Genomic DNA, 21,459 nt, shown 5'->3' on the forward strand with positions numbered 1-21,459 from the left:
TTTATATTTGCATTATAATCGTTATCATTTAACGGAAGAGCTATACATTTTTTTTTTCTAGTCTTTTTATATATAGATGACCATACTGTATTGCTGAGTATGATGCTACTAATTTTCCAATTAAATGAGCTATCTCTTGAATATTACATATTTTTCTTGTATAAAAACCTTCTAATAATAACTTTAAATTATTTCTCTTTTCCTTATCTAATTCTATACAAAATTTTCTTGTGTTAATGATAAAGCCTAAAAACCTACAAGTGGTAGAAGGTACTAAAGTACTTTTATTTGAATTTATTAAAAAACGTAATGATTTTAATAATTCAATGGGAATGTTCATATTCCTTTTGCATGCTTCTCTTCTTCTCCTATACATAGGATATCATCGAGGTATATAACCGATAAGAGGCCTTGATTTCTTAGTTTTCTTATGACTGGTTTCATTAGTTTCGTATAAACATAAGGACTGGTACATAAGCCAAACAGCATACATGTAAACTGATATAATTTTCTTTGAAACTGGAATCTTAAGTATTTTCTGCTTTCTTGGTCAACCGAAATTAGATAGTAAGCATCTTTTAAGTCTATTAAAGCTAAGTAATAGTTTTCTTCTAACAATTCTATGGCCGTATTTAAATTTTCCATTTTAAAGTGCACGGGGTTTATGAATTTGTTTAATTTTTTTTAATTTAAAATGAATCTATATGATCCATTTGGTTTAGGTACCAAAAAATATGTTGACAAGAATTGTCCTTCTGTATAACTGCAATTTTCTATGACTCCCTTTTTTAACATAATATTAATTTCACTAGCTATTAATTTTTCCTCCGATTTTGACATAACTTTTTGAACATATTTCTCTTGAACAATTTCCTTACAAAAAGGAATTTTGTAACCTTTAATGTAATACTGTACATAACTATCTACTTTTAATTCTTGCCATTCTTTTTTGAATTGGCTAAGTCTTCCGGCCAAACGTACAGAGTCGTTTAACGAGTTTTCGCATTGCTCTTGGGATTCCTCTGCTGTTGATATCTGTAGCCTGATCCTTGATGTTGATTCTGACCTTGTCCATACTGTCTCCTTTTGAACATGACTCTCGATCTGGCTTCTCCTGCGAAGCCTGTCCTGCTGGTAAACGGCCTCTTTACCATCGGGCTCTTGTAGTTTCCCTGCATGTTTGATGTAGAAGCTGTATTCTTATTTGCTAGTGGAACTCTAATATCTTATGCCACCTTACTCATTGTCTTAATTTCCTTAAATGTTTTAGACAAGTTTTTTCCAAATAAACATTCATCTGCCTGTGTCTTTTCAATGCATTCATGAAATTTTTTGTCCATAGTAGACAAAATGAAAGCTCTCCTTGCTATTGTTTGTCTATAATGTACTTCTGTTAACATTTTTGCTGCATCCGTTAACTTTTCAACTAGTGCTAGTTTATCTATACCTTCTGCTTCCTGTAATATATTTGTTAGGGTACAGCCAATTGCAGCTAGCAAAGGTCCTACTAATTGTTGAATGTTTATCATATGTTGGTCTCTTTTATTAGCTGAAGATTCCATGGTCATTAACCACTCTGGATTTAATTTTTTGGCCTCTAATTTGCCTTTCCTTGCATATTTCTTTACAAAATTCTTTGTATTGTCTTCTGATATACCATTATCAAGCCAATAATCCCACCTATTTACTAATGATGGGTGCAGATTCACATCAATAGCTTTTGATAAAGTGCGGGCCTTCGCCCAGTATTTCCAAGATATCTGAATCCAATTGCACACTTTGGATTTCAGTTTCATCTGCTGTTATAATGGGCACTTCTGTATTTGATTCATTTTTATTTTCTTTGTTTTGTGATGTTTCATCTAGGGAAACACAAAATAAAATAAACAACCGTAGCCAGAGAGAAAAAATTAAAAACTATTCTCTAAACTATATATATATATACATATATATGTGTATTCATATATATGCACTTATTTATGATAGTTCAACAAAAAAAAAAAGGAACTTGTACATAAATATAAGGTATCAAATTTTTCCTTTTGCATCTAGTGCCTAGTAACAGGTTTTCATAATTTCCATATATATATTGCTACACTACAAAAATTTTGGCATACCCTAAGCTATTCGTAAGCTGTAACTAAATCAAAATCTGTAACGTAAGTTGGGCGCCAGGTTCCCGAAAGAACCACTGTACTGTAGTGACTGCAAAATACTGTATTCGTCAAACTAAAATGCCAACTAGCTCAGTGAATATAAGAGTAGGATTGCGGAAGCGGAGAGTGGGTGAGTTCCTGAAACGTAAAATGCAAAAGGATTTGGCAGTTCGGGTCAAATCACTACATACTATATTCGATAATAAAGTGTCTATATTTCCAAAAAGACATTGCTGTATTTGTCAGACTTCATAGCGCATAGATCGTTATTCGTATTCTACAAAACTGTAACTCGAAATGGCGTAGAAAACGGTTTTCCGGAGTGCTCGGGATCAATCCAACGAATTTCTTTACTAAACAACTAACTAATCAAATAAAGGCCTACCCAAGGCAGGTGTTTCTCCTGCGACCTTTTAACTAAACGAAACTATACTCTCGCGAAGAGAACCGAACGGAGTAGCTCTTTCTGGGAGAATTCACCTCCGGGGTTCCTTCTGACGAGAAAACGAACTGTATGACCACGAGGTGATCGAACGAGGTAGCTCCTTTCGGGGAGAATTCGACCTCGGGATGCACCCCTGGTTAAACGCGACGAACTGTACGAAACGTAACTGAAATTCGAAACTGAACGAATATCCCGATCACTCTTTATACCCGAATTCGACCCATCAACTATACTGTAAGCGCATAACCAATTTCTCGGAAAATACAATACTTTAATACGACATTATATACACGGTAATCGATAAAAGGACTTAACGTAAGTTATAGATAAAAACTATGTACATTTCATATCCGAAAACCGAAAGACGACGGTGTCCTTGAATTACTAGCGAATCTCAAAGTTTCTCGATATTAGACCATTGTTCTAATTTCTCATTTATGTCCCTAATTCCCAATCCACGCACTTTGGGAGTATGTTTAACTCGTAATTCGTGGTTTTTGATGATTTCACGGCTATTAAGCGCGTTTTCCGAAGTTTACTCGTGATATAAGGATTTCTAGGAGCTGGGACTCCCGCTAACCTTTTCCGTTGGAGCTGGAGAACGACGGCCGAGCAGGACAAAGCAGAGCAGAGCAGAGCGGAGCGGCGTCGAGCAGAGCTGAGCAGAGCAGATCGGAGTAGAGCAGAGCAGATCGGAGCAGAGCAGATCGGAGCAGAGCAGAGCAGAGCAGGGCAGAGCAGAGCAGGACAGCGCAGAGCAGCGTCGAGCAGAGCAGAGCAGGACAGCGCAGAGCAGCGTCGAGCAGAGCAGAGCAGGGCAGAGCAGATCGGAGCAGAGCAGAGTAGCGTCGAGCAGAGCAGAGCAGGGCAGAGCAGATCGGAGCAGAGCAGAGCAGGGCAGAGCAGAGCAGGACAGCGTAGAGCCGAGATGAGCAGGGCAGGTCGAAGCAGAGCAGAGCAGAGCAGCGAGGAGCAGAGCAGAGCAGCTTCCACAGTTATTCACTACGTCTTTTCCGGAATACGAGTTGCCGAAAATCACGTCCGATCTTCTTCAGGACTAAATAACGAGTTGCCGAAAATGCGTCTGATCCTTTTCAGAACTAAGAGACGAGTTGCCGAAAATGCGTCTGATCCTTTTCAGAACTAAGATACGAGTCGCCGAAAATACGTCTGATCCTCTTCAGGACTAAGATACGAGTCGCCGAAAATACGTCTGATCCTCTTCAGGACTAAGATACGAGTGTCGCAAAAATCGGGAGACACCAGCAACGAGCTGTTGGTCCCTTATCCCCAACTTTTCGTAACGCTAAATCTAATTGGCGGAGCCGATTAAGCTATTGGTACCACCAATCAGATCCAAGGTCCGACTTCTTCCGAAAATTCAACTTGAATATTCGGGAGCCGCGGAAGGCCGTAGTTCGTTAGACCCATTTAACATACGACTTATGGGCCACGATCGTTACTCTACTTTATGACCTATCAATCATCGAACTTTATACTATATTTCGGATGATAGGTAGGCCAACCGTATATGACATGATATTATGGCCTTGATAATATGACCATAATATGTCTCAATGTTCTATAGATAGATATATATATATATATCTTTTTAGTGAACATGTACTATCTTAAAATAGTACATGGTCACAACTCTATCCTCCCACGAAAAAGAGACCGAATCGAGGTCGAACACCCCTCACCTCACTAAACGACGATACGCGAGGACGTAACTGGATTCGACGTAAACGTCAGACGGAATCGGTAGCTCCTCGTCCCAAGTGCTACGTGAATCTGTAGTAGTCGTAAGTCGGCATTTTCAAAAACGAAAAGAAACGCTATTTTCGAGATGGGCTATTTACACGATAATATAATGGTAGCTTAATACTAAACGGTATACACGGTACTGCAAAATATCTGTACAAAATAAGCGTGATACGCACTGTAAGGTTCTATACTAGACGAATTTATCTACACGGTACTGTACGGAATCGAAAAGGTATACACGATAACGAATATACTTCATACAAAACGTAATCTTAATCTATACTAACTGTAGCGATATACACGATACGAATCGAAATCTGTACAAAAGCAAACTAAAGTAATACGATACGGAGTTCACCGAAACTCAGAATCGTAAGAAAACGTAACCTAAAGAAGAGAAAGTATATACAGAGAACTATACGAGAATCCACACGTAACCAACATAATATACTGGTCGCAAATACTATTTCACGCAATTACGCTATCGAATCTCGAATACTCGCGAAAAAGAGGAAAAAGAAAAGGAAAAGAGAAGCTCCAAAAGAAGAATTAATGTCTCGAAATCACCGTATTCCCAAGTTAGGATTCCCGTGACCCTGGTAAACCTGTAAACGGTAGCTACGGTAGGGAAGAAAATGATATTAGTTCCCAATGCATGAGTCCGAGGTTGGTGATGTTCCGAGAGGTCGGTGTGTCTGTCAGCGTCAAAAATAAAATGGACTCTAAACTCGTTACTGTTCATATACATGTCTTGATCTGGAGAGTTCGAAGGAGAGAAGACAATTATATACAAACAGAACGAAAGATAGTCGTCATAGGACAAGGAACGTCACTCTCTACTTGATTGTGAGGTTACCCTGTAACGGACGGTAAACTGGGGTCGTTAAATCGGCAATAGTTCGGGAGATAAAAAGTAAGAGCGGTAAGTCCCAACACAACAATGAAAGGAAGGGACGGACAAGATTACTGAGACAAAACGATACGCGAAGCTTTACGAAACGATACGCAAAGCTCTACGAAGCAATACGCGAAACGCTACGAAACGATACGTAAAACTTGATCCAAACGATATGCAAATCTTAACTATAACGGTATCAAAAATTGAACTGTACGCAAAATTAGAGATATCTTGGCGGCGTTCGCACGAAAATAAATTTGGCCCCATGAGCACGAAAAGATACTCTAAATCTCGAAACTGTAACGGAAACGAAACTTAATCCTAGCGACATAGAGAACAGCGAAAAACTGAGACAGGTACACGGAAGGGTAAACGAAAAGCTTGAAGTTACTCAATTGTCGCGGGATAAAAATGACGTAAGACTCTACGAAACGCACGACAGTAACTCACTTTTCTTTGGTTCGTCAGGTCGGTAAAAAGGTTCAGTTAGATGGGTTAATCCCGGAGCCCGTTTCAAAATCGGGATTCGTTCGTCTAGGAAGGTCCTTAACTGCTCGGACTCAGTATCGGTGAGAACACGGAGAGCATTGCAGCTATAAAAATTATCCTGAGCATCCACGAAGCGGTAGTAGTGACTAGGATCGTCTCGGTAACTCCACGTTCGATCCTGATAATTAATAACAATCCCGAATTGTTGTAAAGCATCAATACCAAAAATAAGGGGTACGGCCAGAGACGGAAAGAAAAGCGTAGGAACGACTTGGCTACGACCTTCTATTTGATACTGTAGTGGGTAACATTGCGATAGATTTTCGCGATGTCCATCGGCAGTCACTATCGTAACCGGAGGAACCGTAGAAGCATTAACATCGGCCGACGAAATTTTTAAAAGACCGGATTTACCAATAAAAGTGCGCGATGCGCCGCTATCAACTAAAGCTAAGAAAGAGTGGCCCTGAACTCTAATCTGTATATACAAAAGGGCGGTAGTTAGCGAGTATATTTTCTCGAAACCGGACGAGAAATCTCGCGAAAGGCGGCAAGAGTTTAAGTTGACCGCAGGAAATTGTGTATGCGATAATCTAGTGGTTGGACACGAGCCGGTATTTATCGTGTCCCGGGTACGTTTCCCGTACACTTAGGACAATTGCGCACCGTAACTCCCTCAAGACCGCATCGGTGGCAAAAGAATCGCGAACGAGGTTTTGGACACTCCGAATATCGATGTCCACGTTCTTTACAATTCCAACACGCGAAGTCGATAGCGAAGGACGACTGTGGTTCGATAGGTTCTGACACGAACGGATTAGTAATCGTTCCCGAACTCGACGATATGGAAGGTGCAGGTGACGGTATATTCTTCACGGCTTTTAATTTCTTAGGTTTCTCCTGTGCTATCAGTACAGGTTGCTCCTCAGCAGCCATGGCGGTACGCGTACGTCGAGCGGGTCGTCCGAAAGCTAAATCGGGAAAAAGAGAATGTTCCGGTAAGGGTGGTGCTCGATACCGGCTTTGACGAGCTAAACTACTCTCGATCTGGATAGCGCGGGATTCTAATGCATCGAAAGAGATGATATTATTGATATCTATAAGCGCTTGGATGCGTGGGAGCATGTTCGTATGCGCCCAAATGATCCACTCTTCTTCCGACATGGGAGGTGAAACTCGTTCTAATAATACCCGAATACACGTGAGGTAATGGTCTACGGGTTCATCTTCCGCTTGTGTACGTTGGGCTATTTCCACCCGCAAAGATACCTGAAGCGAACGAGCCCCGAAACGCGAACGAAAGGCGCGTTCAAAATGTGCCCAATTCTCCCAATCTCGTTGGTGACTCCGAAACCAGTGGAGAGCCATATCCGACAAAAGCAAAGGAAGGTACTTCAATAATTCCGCATCCGGAAGGTCGAAAATAATGCGAGTTTTCGCGATACGCGCTAAAAAAAGCTTCTACATCTTCACCGGACTTGCCGCTAAACAAAACGTTCATTCTTTTCAATGTAGAATGTAATTGGTTGAATTGCGCGGCATAGTCCCTATTCGCGAGAGGTCGAGGAAAACGCGGTGTCTGAAAGTGACCTCTATTAGGGCGACGATATATTTCCCTCGGCTCTTCCTCTTCGGGGAAGTATTCTTCCCTTGGAGCAGGAGCAGTCGGGACTGCGGATGTAGTACGCATCTGCAAAACCACATCTAGCAGCTGACCAATCATGTCGTGCACGTCCCGTTTAAACTCGTCGAAATCTGCACGAGTGGGAGTGGACGAACCTCGCGGAGGTGAAAGCGACCGATCTCGAACATCCCTAGACTCCAGGGGTGCATGGTATTCTTTCCTACGCGTCCCGGCACGAATGGAGGTATAAACTTCCTGCGAAATCGGCGTAGGAGTGTCTGGTCGCGTAACCCGAACTGGATTCGGTATATCTTCAACTAATTCTAAAGGTTGTACGGTAATAGCAGCTTTCTCCAAAAGCTGGGAAATATCCATAGCTGCACGCGTAGTTTGTTGAGACTGGGTACCCGGAGGAGTACGCGGTAATGCCGAACTCTTTTCACGCGCAAAGTGCTTTCGAAGCCTCTGACGAAGGGTGGGTAATATGCCCTTATCGTCTAAACGATATTGACTGAGGATCTTCCGAGCCTCCTCCTCTGTTAATTCCTCTATCCATCCTAAATTACCGAAAGTCGCGGTAGCCATCACTAAAATGAACGCGAAAACCGAAAAATAATTACTAGAAAATGTCTATTTCCCGAAGAAAATCGAAGGAAAAGCAACAAGAAGATTTCCGCGTACGCGTTACCGAAAAGGAATACACACACAAATGGGTAAAACACAATTTAAACCATTAGTAATTCCTGAAAAGAAAAGGCAAGGTATACGGAAATAAATAAGATCCTAATTGGGAATCGAAACGACAATGTTCGCGATTTTATTTATTTTCGGAGGATTACGGAAATGCAGCTCTGACTAATGTACGGAAGTCAAACCTTCCCAAAACAAAACAAAATAAACTTGAATATGAAATTACTAATTGTAATTCGCGATTAAATAATTTAATAATCAATAATTAATAACTAATAATTAATAATTAATTTATTAATTAGCAGGCGCAATATTCCGTAAGTGTCCGTTATCCAAGCTCCCCTGAAAGTCGCGAAAAACACAGGGAAAAATGCTAAAGTAATTTCGTAAAGATATCGAAATAAAATTAAAGTCGCTTGGCGAATATATATATATATATATACAATAGTCGAATATTGTAAGTCCTATGTCGAGACAATGGGAAGTCAGTGAAGCGTGAGCTAATCGGCTTAGTTCCGCGCGACTGGGCACTCGCGGTGTCCCCCTAGTTTCCCCCTCAATAGTTTTTCTACACGTAGATTTCCTATGTCGAAATCTTCCGTATTAGAAATTAAAGATGATTATTTCGGCTCGAAATAAGACCGGAATATTCGACTAGAATTATCCGTATCTTATAACAGATACGGAAAGGCTATAGACACATGAAATAATATGAGCATAAATCATTAATGCTCGTTACGATAATCCTATATGAGAAGACGTTAATTTCGATTAACTTCGATTATTTGAATATTAATCGTGAGATTCGAAAGCCTAACTACTGTATAACTCCGAATTGCCAAACAAAGGATTTGGATTGGAGGCAATAGGAGTTCGAAAGGAAACGGATATGAAAAATAATATGACTCGAATTAAAATAATTTTAAGCCGAATTTGCGAAAGGCTATTTCACCAAATTCTAGCTTATATTTGCCCTATGCGGGTGCTATTATTCGCGGCAAATAAGACTTTACTCCCGATAATTCGAAGTGGAATTTGTGAAAGGCTATTTCAACAAATTCTGCTTCTGTGGGCCCCACGTTGGGCGCCAAAATTTGCTACACTACAAAAATTTTGGCATACCCTAAGCTATTCGTAAGCTGTAACTAAATCAAAATCTGTAACGTAAGTTGGGCGCCAGGTTCCCGAAAGAACCACTGTACTGTAGTGACTGCAAAATACTGTATTCGTCAAACTAAAATGCCAACTAGCTCAGTGAATATAAGAGTAGGATTGCGGAAGCGGAGAGTGGGTGAGTTCCTGAAACGTAAAATGCAAAAGGATTTGGCAGTTCGGGTCAAATCACTACATACTATATTCGATAATAAAGTGTCTATATTTCCAAAAAGACATTGCTGTATTTGTCAGACTTCATAGCGCATAGATCGTTATTCGTATTCTACAAAACTGTAACTCGAAATGGCGTAGAAAACGGTTTTCCGGAGTGCTCGGGATCAATCCAACGAATTTCTTTACTAAACAACTAACTAATCAAATAAAGGCCTACCCAAGGCAGGTGTTTCTCCTGCGACCTTTTAACTAAACGAAACTATACTCTCGCGAAGAGAACCGAACGGAGTAGCTCTTTCTGGGAGAATTCACCTCCGGGGTTCCTTCTGACGAGAAAACGAACTGTATGACCACGAGGTGATCGAACGAGGTAGCTCCTTTCGGGGAGAATTCGACCTCGGGATGCACCCCTGGTTAAACGCGACGAACTGTACGAAACGTAACTGAAATTCGAAACTGAACGAATATCCCGATCACTCTTTATACCCGAATTCGACCCATCAACTATACTGTAAGCGCATAACCAATTTCTCGGAAAATACAATACTTTAATACGACATTATATACACGGTAATCGATAAAAGGACTTAACGTAAGTTATAGATAAAAACTATGTACATTTCATATCCGAAAACCGAAAGACGACGGTGTCCTTGAATTACTAGCGAATCTCAAAGTTTCTCGATATTAGACCATTGTTCTAATTTCTCATTTATGTCCCTAATTCCCAATCCACGCACTTTGGGAGTATGTTTAACTCGTAATTCGTGGTTTTTGATGATTTCACGGCTATTAAGCGCGTTTTCCGAAGTTTACTCGTGATATAAGGATTTCTAGGAGCTGGGACTCCCGCTAACCTTTTCCGTTGGAGCTGGAGAACGACGGCCGAGCAGGACAAAGCAGAGCAGAGCAGAGCGGAGCGGCGTCGAGCAGAGCTGAGCAGAGCAGATCGGAGTAGAGCAGAGCAGATCGGAGCAGAGCAGATCGGAGCAGAGCAGAGCAGAGCAGGGCAGAGCAGAGCAGGACAGCGCAGAGCAGCGTCGAGCAGAGCAGAGCAGGACAGCGCAGAGCAGCGTCGAGCAGAGCAGAGCAGGGCAGAGCAGATCGGAGCAGAGCAGAGTAGCGTCGAGCAGAGCAGAGCAGGGCAGAGCAGATCGGAGCAGAGCAGAGCAGGGCAGAGCAGAGCAGGACAGCGTAGAGCCGAGATGAGCAGGGCAGGTCGAAGCAGAGCAGAGCAGAGCAGCGAGGAGCAGAGCAGAGCAGCTTCCACAGTTATTCACTACGTCTTTTCCGGAATACGAGTTGCCGAAAATCACGTCCGATCTTCTTCAGGACTAAATAACGAGTTGCCGAAAATGCGTCTGATCCTTTTCAGAACTAAGAGACGAGTTGCCGAAAATGCGTCTGATCCTTTTCAGAACTAAGATACGAGTCGCCGAAAATACGTCTGATCCTCTTCAGGACTAAGATACGAGTCGCCGAAAATACGTCTGATCCTCTTCAGGACTAAGATACGAGTGTCGCAAAAATCGGGAGACACCAGCAACGAGCTGTTGGTCCCTTATCCCCAACTTTTCGTAACGCTAAATCTAATTGGCGGAGCCGATTAAGCTATTGGTACCACCAATCAGATCCAAGGTCCGACTTCTTCCGAAAATTCAACTTGAATATTCGGGAGCCGCGGAAGGCCGTAGTTCGTTAGACCCATTTAACATACGACTTATGGGCCACGATCGTTACTCTACTTTATGACCTATCAATCATCGAACTTTATACTATATTTCGGATGATAGGTAGGCCAACCGTATATGACATGATATTATGGCCTTGATAATATGACCATAATATGTCTCAATGTTCTATAGATAGATATATATATATATATCTTTTTAGTGAACATGTACTATCTTAAAATAGTACATGGTCACAATATATATATATGTATAACCTTGCATAAATGTTGCATCAAGTGCTTTTGCATCGAGTGCTTTGCATCGAGTGCTTTTCATCGAGTGATTTGCATCTAGTGCATTAGACTTACCAGAAGATAATATAGCCTCGTTTGTGTCTTGAATTTCGTTCTCATTTGTAGACGAACTTGAATCCGAGCCGTAATCTCAACTTTCTTCTTTTTTAGTTTATTAATCTCACCTCTCAAAATTTGGACCTCTTCAAGGAGAGTGTTTAGCACTTCCTTGCTGCTTTTAGGCATTCTCTTTATAAATTTTCCTAATAATGTAACATTACCTCCACGTTTTTCTCTGTCTGATGTAACATCTAGCGCACAACGAAAAATTATGAGGAAATGGCGGCAGATGACCCATATATATAGCAAAACTCTCTCTGAAGTTGTGACACTCTAGCGGACGCGGGAAGTACTACATGTGTAATCTCGAGAACGAGGCATGAAATATAATTGACGTCATAAATGTACATTATTTTAGCGCATGATTGTACAATGACCGGCAGAAATGGCGTCCCTTGATGCGTTTAGGAACCGCATTTTAGGATCCTTCACTGTATACTCTATTCTGCTAGGCGGAGATAGGGGAATGGAACGCGATAACTATAGTAGTTAGTTTATCTCGCTCTAAATGCGTGAGTGCGAGAGAGAGAGCTTTATACGGCATAGCAGGGCAAGCCAGGCGTCCCGAGGCTTATTTCTATCTGTGCCATTGCCTATGGCTATCTCTCTCGCTCGGTAAGAATCATTCGTCCGTCCTTGTTTAGGTCAGTTCTACGCCAATGGATACTCTCTAAAGAAGATTTTCTCAGGCGACACCATTGAAGACTGCGATTACAGCGGGGATTTTAAAATACTGTGCACCTGTCACTGTCAAACGTCAGTATGAAAGATTATTGTCGCTTACAGCGTTTGGTGCAATTAACATTATAAGTCTGGATTATTATGTGATATTCTGTAATGCACAAAAACAAATGCCGAAGAAGCGAGCTCCTGCTCATATGGATTAGATTACAAAAAAAGCATAAATATAACATTGTATATTTTAAGGTTTGCAAAAATATGTTTGGAGGCAGTAGCAATGCTTCCAAATAATTAACAAAAAGAAAAGATAATAATGCTTTTAAAACGAAAAAAAAAAATATCTCCCGCGGGACTCGAACCACCGACAAAAGCGCTTTAACTAATCTTCGAGGCAAGCGACCTAGCCATTGAGCCACGAACTCTTCATGACCATTGATCAAGATTTCTTCAATGTAAATGATATTTTAAACTGAAGGATATTGAGATATATTATTATCAATGTGTAACGATTATAAAAATATTTCTCTAATAATAATTAGTTAAGTGTGCGCGTTTAGGATATTATTCTATACATGTTAAAATTTAAAAGAAATAACTCTTCTTAGTCTGATTAATAAACGAGTGAATTTTATTAATTAAAATTATGTTATATTTACAAGAAAAGTTACATAAGTGGAAACCAGTATATTCTTATATTTAAATGAGTTTCTTCTATAATGCCAATAACTTATTGGTTTAAAAAATTAAAAGTAAATTAACATATGTATATATATATGTGCATTACAGAATATCACATAATAATCCAGACTTATAATGTTAATTGCACCAAACGCTGTAAGCGACAATAATCTTTCATACTGACGTTTGACAGTGACAGGTGCACAGTATTTTAAAATCCCCGCTGTAATCGCAGTCTTCAATGGTGTCGCCTGAGAAAATCTTCTTTAGAGAGTATCCATTGGCGTAGAACTGACCTAAACAAGGACGGACGAATGATTCTTACCGAGCGAGAGAGATAGCCATAGGCAATGGCACAGATAGAAATAAGCCTCGGGACGCCTGGCTTGCCCTGCTATGCCGTATAAAGCTCTCTCTCTCTCTCGCACTCACGCATTTAGAGCGAGATAAACTAACTACTATAGTTATCGCGTTCCATTCCCCTATCTCCGCCTAGCAGAATAGAGTATACAGTGAAGGATCCTAAAATGCGGTTCCTAAACGCATCAAGGGACGCCATTTCTGCCGGTCATTGTACCCGACACAAACTGATTTGCAAACATACTTTTCTGAAGGCGCCGATTTTTGAAGATATAATCTATTATATTATATTTGAAAACCTTCATGTGTGTATGTGCTCTTGCAAATAAGAAATAGAAGTAGTTTTTTACGATATGGTTATCTGATAAGCGAAGAAACGCAAAATTAAGTTGTAAATTTTAATATACAGGGTGTTTCGCGTATATAATGATAATTTATATTTAAATGATGAGGCATTTTTTCAATTAAATAATACGGTGAAATACAAGCAGAATAAATAGTTATTCAGTACCTGGAGCCTCGTTTTCCATTTAAAATTTCATAACTTAATTGGATTTTTGTTCTAATGTAAAAGTTTTATGGAAACGCACATATCTATTAAACTGAATGGTAAAATAAAAAAATAAAAATACTAATGACTAGTCATCAAAAAGTCGATGTATGACTTACTTATAGGAGAAGTCAAAATAATGTAACATTGTGACGTCTTTGTTAGCTCGTAATCGGCCGCAAAACAAAACTAGTCATTAAGGCGGTGATATTCATAACCGTCCTTACCGGTGTCAGTTCAAATTAGGCAAGCCTCATACCTAACATAATAAGGAAAAATCTGAGAAACTGCCAATTAAAATGTATACTTTCAGATTTTTGCAATTTTTTTGGATATGAGGCTTATTGGCTTTTCCAAGTGACACTAGCTGTTATATTTAAGTCTGATTTAAGCGAGTTCTTTGCGAGCCTTGAATAGGAGCAGCCCTTCTGTATTTCGGAGCGCTACCACAGAATAGTGGCGGCAAAATTTTGAAAGTCATACAAGTTTTTTATAAACGGAGCTGTTCGGGATTGGAGGTGTGTTGATGCGAGCGGTTCGAGACTCGAGCCTTCTCGCTCTGGCCGCCTCTGGCACACTCTGAGACACTCTGTCTCTCTCCCTCCTCACAGTTCGGCGCAACGCCGCCAGGTGGCTGGCTCGCGTAGCTGTTTCTCGCTAGTTAGATTTTATCTGTGAGGTATTTAAAGTAGTAGTATAGTTGTTTGGGTCGATTTTTTTTTCATATTTCGATACTATACCAACAGAGAAAATGGTGTATAAATTTTAAACCGATATTCAAAATATTAACAAAGATATAACATACACATATTGAAGAGCGCCGCATAATTGAACGCTGTAAGTTGCGCGACAGCTGCTAACGGTTATTCCTCACTGTTATGACTCATTACCTTTATATTTCCTTGGAGTTTCGTATACCTTTTGATATACGAAACGGTGTAGCCAGGTATACCCTTGTTTAACACGTATGAAGAGACCAAAGGCTTGTTGTACGCAGCGGCGATCAACGATTAGTGTGAGGATGAAAGTTCTGTTCGCCAAACTTTAAACGCGTTTTTCTCGAAATCACGTTTTCTCGGTCGGCCTGAGGCATAATAGATTTTCTATTGAACCGATCGGGCTGAAATTTTTACAGGTTGTTCTACACATCTGTAAATCTGGCAGGAACTAGAATCATTATTTATCATCCATTACTTTTCAGTTTACAATCCAATTTACATTAAAAAAATTGTACCTTTTTCTTTCGAAGTCCGCCATTTTTTTATTTTTCAACCAAATTAATTTTTTCCAGTTCTTACCAGAATGACAATCATACTGAACAATAATCCGTTGCATTTTTGTGTGTGTGTGTGTGTTTTTCCGATTACTTAAACTGGAGATACTTCATGGGCCAACAGCACATGTTTCTTTTTCACCTACTTTGACCCCATATAATTTAAATGAAATATCGTAAAAATTAAAAAAAAATAGTTTTGTATAATTCAATATAGTATTAATAATATAAAATTTTCAGATTTTTGCATTTCATTTAGGTAGTCAAAAAAATTCCCGAAAAATACCCTGCAAAACCGGTCGATTTAATAGACTATTACCTTAAGCATGCGAGTTACGCCTATTTGCTCTCTCTCTCTCTCTCTCTCGACTATATCGAACCTAGAAACTCTGCTTTCTATTCCTTCTTATAGTGCACCAGCACTGTCTTTCTTTATAACTAGGACCAGTTCTTATCCTTTAATTTTCAGTGCTTACAGGATTATCGTATCAATTACGATTCGGAACCCTGTTCCGTTAACTTTTATAGTTATCCCATCTGCTTACACCCCTTTGATTGCACAGTCTATATCCTTCCTTTCTTTTGGTTCCATTTTTTGTCTCTTCGGAATTTCTCCGGATTCTTAGCGGGTTATATTACTGACATGAGCACAGATCTGATTGTCTTGTTTTATAAAACCATTATTAGATTCTATAAAATTAAAATCAAAAGGAATTAGACGTAAAAGTTATATTCCTTGGATCCCTCTTCCATTCCAACTCTGTGGAACTAAAACGTAAGAAGGCTGATACACACACCTTTCTCTCTTATTATATATTATAATAATCTTTGACTAAAATCTTAAGGAAATACCCCCTTACGTTCCTATTTTTTTCTTTTTTATTTATTTCTATAATCCTATATTTCAGTAAAAATCTATGAGCGCCTTTTTCTTAGTCATTAAACTGTTTACTGGTATACAAAATCTCGCAAACGAATCCTTCATCCCTTTCCCACACTGGCAAATCGCAAAAAAAAACTCTATTCGAAGATGATCCCTCTACACTCCTTCAGATTTCACATCGAACCATCTCGTCCAAAACAAAAATTGAGTCGTGTTTCTTTCCAACACCTATATAACGACTCAAACGAAGTTTCATTCTTACATAGAGGAAATTCCGAGGTAGAACTATTCATAGCGATAGATGCGAATCCAGACGTCGAAATACCCGCGCATATGTTAGAAGCCCAGCCCGAGTAGAAAATTTCGTTAGGCTCATATTAAATCCTAATTTAGCTGCCCATCCCTGTGATTAGGCCCAAATACGGGATGTTACGCTTTGCCCAATCGGGGAAATGTAATTCGGTCCTTATTCGGCTTTCCGCATCAGGGCCTAAAAGTGGCCTTAATTAAAACCTAATTTGCACCCAATGCAAATTTGTATTTAATACATGAATATGTTTTCATTTCAACAGAAAATAAATTATATTAGAAATTTATGAACGATTTGACCAATTTTTATTTTTAATTTAACATATACATATAATTTAATTATTATCGTTAAAACAATTAATATTTTCTGTAATTCGAGAACTGCGAGCCGTACGTCCACCGTTCCAATCTCTCGCATTGTGTATGACTGCAGTCACTGCTTTAATGATTTGGTGTTCGGGTAATAATCCCTCTTCCGTCTTTGAAAAAACTTTCGTAAAAACATCTAATAAAAAAATATTATACTGGTTGACTCGTTCCAAACTAATCTTTTAAGATATGAAGCTTAATTAAAAAAAAGCAAATTGTTGAGATATTTGCCGAATTTCCAACAAAAATATGGTTAATTCGAATGTGTATTTTTTTGAGGATTGCATAACGAATCATACAAATCAAAATCATTCAAATCTATTATGGAATACGGCTGTAGCTTTGGAACTTATATTCAAGAAATAATTTTAAAATGCATGCGATTCCAATAAAGAAGGACCGCAATTTTTCCAATTGTTTTTCTTAAAATACTGTATTACGACGAATAGATTGAATTTTCTAAAATTTGAAAACAACTTTCAAATTACAACATATTTTCAAAACGTATTCAATTCAAAATGTTGGTAATACGGATTCCTCTTAAGGTTTTTATTTTAGATGAGGTTACCTTAGCTGTAATTTATTGTTAGTATCAGCACTTCTAATCGGCTTGCATGAGAAATACTTCTATAATTCAAATAAGTATCTTCAAGGAACTAGTGTAAAAGTAAAATTTAATTCTTTGTTAGACAAATACTTTTTTTATGTAAATGTGAACCTATTTGGCGATAAAATATCATAAATTATACTGTAGAGAAAAGTTAAGTTTCAAAAATCAATAAGCCATCAGTTTGAAAATCTGGAAGTTCAGGAAAAACTTCACGGAAGTCATCAACACTGCAGCAATAAGAAAAACCAGCAATAGAAACTGTTGGTTTCCAAGACAGATTATCCAGTTTATCGCAGACATTCTTGCAAACTACATAGTCCTTTGTAAGTTTTTCCAAGAAAGGATTATTAACAGTCAAAAATACGACACCTTCTTTATTCTTTTGGTCGTAGACAACCTTGAAGAGAATTTTTGGTACTGGAACTGCCACATTACCGTTTTCATCGATGAATAAAAATATTTCTTGGTCATTGTTGTTCACATCTTTGAGAGTAAGCACCCCGAGACTTCCAGTCCAAACGTCCAGATCAACGTTATTCTGAATTGCGAAATTTCTCACGTTACCTTCAATGATTTTCCAATTTCCTCCATTAATGCTCTGCCACATTGGCACACAGTTTGCAAAGGAGAACGTCCCTCTCTGTTGATTTCCATAAACAAAATCTGCCTTACCTATCAAATGACCCCTGGCCAAATAATTATTACCTATAAATCAATAACAAATATTTACCTTTAAAAGAAGGAAATATTAGAACCTGTCGTAATTTCTAATATCTTGAGACAACAATGTTTTATTGTAAGCTTTGACTTATAATAATTTATATTATTATATATTCGGGTAATTCTAGATTAATCAAATACATGCACTTTTCAAAGTTGTATTTATCTATTTGTTTAAAACTATAAAAATTAGCTCTTATATGGTCTGAAACGGTTTAATTTTATTTAGAATTTAATTTTAATTATTTTACTAATGGTAACCATTTCTATTTTTTGTTGGATAATTTTTAACATGAATTTTCATGGACTGTAATTAACTTTTTTCCCTAAAAAATATATTTAACTGTAAAATTTCACACTTGTTTGAAGGGAAATATTTTCAATATCCTCAAACTCAGGCAAACACAAGAAAAATACGAAATTATAAAAAAATGAACTTAATTTTTTGCTCGATCCTTAAATAATATCCATACTCTTTAACATTATAGTGTAGGATTCAAACAAAAGGTATAGTTAGCATTTAGCGAAAGTGAATATGAGATTGACTAAAAATATTACTGCCAAGAGAATGTTGCTTATTTTAATTATTTAAAGTTTAATTCATTATTATTTGTACAAAATTGATTGAGTCTGAGGTGATTTTTTAATCGTATAACAATTACCTCTAAGAACTTCGGATTTATTACATTACAATCTTGTATTTCTTTTATAGTCTTTAATACTTCATACTACTCCTCTAAAGATAAATTGATTTAAACGCTTTGCTTGCAGTATAATTTTACAGCATTAGACTTATTTTTATGAATATATCTGACAATATTTAAAATATCAAATTTATTTATATTAAACAAAGAACTTATACACAAACTAATTTATTTTTAGAGGAACAGTATAAAGCACTAAAGACTATAAAAGAAACATAAGATTATCATGTAATAATTTCGCAACACATTTCTCGTAATGGTTGTACAATTATAAAAATAATCTCAGATTCAATCAATTTTGTACAAATAACAATGAGTTAAGCTTTAAATACTTAAAATATAAGTGTGGCATTTTCTTCACGATACTATATGTATAATCAATCTAATATTCACCTAGTGAAACGCTATCCAATTTTTTTTTTAATAGTACTCTACAGTTCAAAAATACATTATAGGGTCAACGTACATATGAATTGTTATCCCGCAGTGTACGTATATAAGACTATTTGAAGTATTATACACAATCAGACACAGTCTAATATTTGTAATTTAATTTAATCTTGATATAAATACGAGTGGTAAAATTCTGACAAGAACATGTTTTATGTAAAATAAAATTTTTTTTCGACGAATATATTTTCATTTGGAGCCATTTTGTGATGTCAGAAAATCGTGTTTTTTTAAACCAAAATCGCATTTTTCAAATGTTTTCCTGAGTTTAAGAATATGGAAAATATTTCCACTAGAAAGAGCGAGAGATTATACATTAAAATATATTTCTTGACAAAAAAATTTAATTGTATGCACCATGAAAAATTACGCTGAAAATTACCGAGCAAAAACTTGAAATGATTACCACTACAAAAATAATGAAGATTAAATTCTAAATCAAATTATACCGTTTCAGACTATATGAAAGATGATTTTTAAAGAGTTTCAAATTAATAAAACAATACGACCTTGAAAGTTATGTATTATTGGTTATTATGGAATGACCTATGAAAGTGATAAATATATTTTTGAAGAAACTGACTTACCTGATATATATTTTTCGCCCAGTTTATTATCTCTTAAAAGGAATCCAAGAGTTTCCTGTTGAGTAGCAATTTGATAAACATTCGAGACAGGAATGCCCGTAAAAAATCCGTCTTTCTTAAAATTCTTCCTGGGAAAACTTTTCTGAGCAGCTTTTATACCAGATATAATTTTTACATGTGCGAATATTGTATAATGCATGGATAAATCATGCAAAATGTTAAATAAATGGTAAAAATCGTTATTTTTGGTCAAAAAACCAAATTCATACTCAACAAGGTTATCATCAATTTGTTCGGCTTCTCTGATTATAGGCGAGGGGTAACTGGCACACGTAACATTGCGAAGTGAAACCTTTTTTTGTACCAGCTTTTCACCGGACATCAAAGAGAACATAGTACCCTCGATACATTTAAGGGTAGCTTCGTCAGAAATATTGGCATTTTTGTAATGTACTCTACTTCCTGGGCAAGCTACGCGCAATTTTTCACCTTCATTCAAGGTTAGATACCCTTTGCTATCAGGATATAGAAAATCTTCATCATCCGACTTCAAAATTAAAGGCTGAGGTTCGGATAAATCTTTGGAAATTAAAACTTGGCATTCTTTATCTAATAATTTCTCTTCTTTCACATGATGCTTCAGGAAAGTTGTTGAACGTGCTGCACAAAACACAATAAAAGACGAGAGGTAAAAAAGTAACAAAGCCTTCATCATCAGCTTTTGAATAATATTTTTCATGGTTTGACAGAGTATTTAAATTACCTTTTTAAGATTAACACTTGTACTAATTTCGCATAGCCTTTTATGTATTTGCCTGTCAATACTAATTTACTGACGTTTGACTTATACTGTTTGACATGTCGGATACTTTGTTGATTCAGTACACACTCTGTATAATTAATTAATAGCCAACACACACATCTACTAAATTATAATTGCACATCTTCCATAAAGAGCTTATTCGTTTTATTTAAAAATATATAACATACAATAGAGAACGTGTAAAATTATTTGCGCTGGTCTTATCATAATTCCTATTATGTGACACGAGCTAAGAGTATTTTTAACTTGTTTTCTTATTCATTTATCACATATATTTCACATTTATTCCGATAAAAATGAGAAGGATGTAACATTTTAATATAATGCTATAGTTCAGAATGCCACAGAATTGTATATCATATTATTTACACTGAGAAACTTACACCTCAAAGACCTGTAATGATGTATTTTTATTATTGAAGCAGTGTTCAATCAATACGTTTTAAGAAATCAAATTTAAGGGAAGATTGCTTAATTTTTACCGATGCTTTAAAGACTATATCTGATGAAAAAAATTGTTTCTAGTTCTTTTGATTTCATTTTAGAGGATATTAGTTTCTGTCACTGTTCTGAACAATAGTGATTTAAGTCATAACATTATAAGTGGAATGATTTTCTGAGATATTCAATGTTAAAATTTAATGTTGGTCTCTACAGGAAAATGCCTTTTTTGGGTTGACATTTTTCTTTATTATGAAGCTAGTTTTTCTAAACTGCAGCCGTAATTAGGGATTCGGTATTATATATCAGAAATTGAAAATAATATCGACGAGATTGAAACGATATCAAGAAGATATTGACGGTTTAAAAATAAAAATGAAACGAGACTAATTGCTTGGATATCGAGAATTTAGGAGAAACTTATGCTTTCGTAGACAAATAATTTTTGTAGGTTTGTCAAATAATTTAATTATTAATTATATAATTGTTTTCCTATAAGTAAGTATAATTCGTAATATTTTACATATATAACATTTT

At 37.2% G+C, this 21,459-nt stretch overlaps 2 protein-coding genes across 2 annotated transcripts in view; one reads left to right on the forward strand and one right to left on the reverse strand.

Moving 5' to 3' along the window:
* LOC136777332 (ribonuclease H2 subunit C) overlaps positions 1-21,459 on the forward strand; it is a 37,092-nt gene that overhangs the window by 11,817 nt on the left and 3,816 nt on the right. The window lies entirely within an intron of this gene.
* On the reverse strand, positions 17,349-20,397 carry LOC136777629 (uncharacterized). The gene is made up of 2 exons (XM_066734068.1): positions 19,659-20,397; positions 17,349-17,902 (listed from the first exon to the last, which is right to left on the reverse strand). The coding sequence occupies exons 1-2, from the start codon at positions 20,395-20,397 to the stop codon at positions 17,349-17,351; spliced, it is 1,293 nt and encodes a 430-aa protein (XP_066590165.1).

Source organism: Prorops nasuta, unplaced genomic scaffold, assembly GCF_024137725.1.
Source record: "Prorops nasuta isolate Cenicafe-Biocafe unplaced genomic scaffold, Cenicafe_Pnas_1.2 PNAS00011, whole genome shotgun sequence".
Lineage (NCBI taxonomy): Eukaryota > Metazoa > Arthropoda > Insecta > Hymenoptera > Bethylidae > Prorops > Prorops nasuta.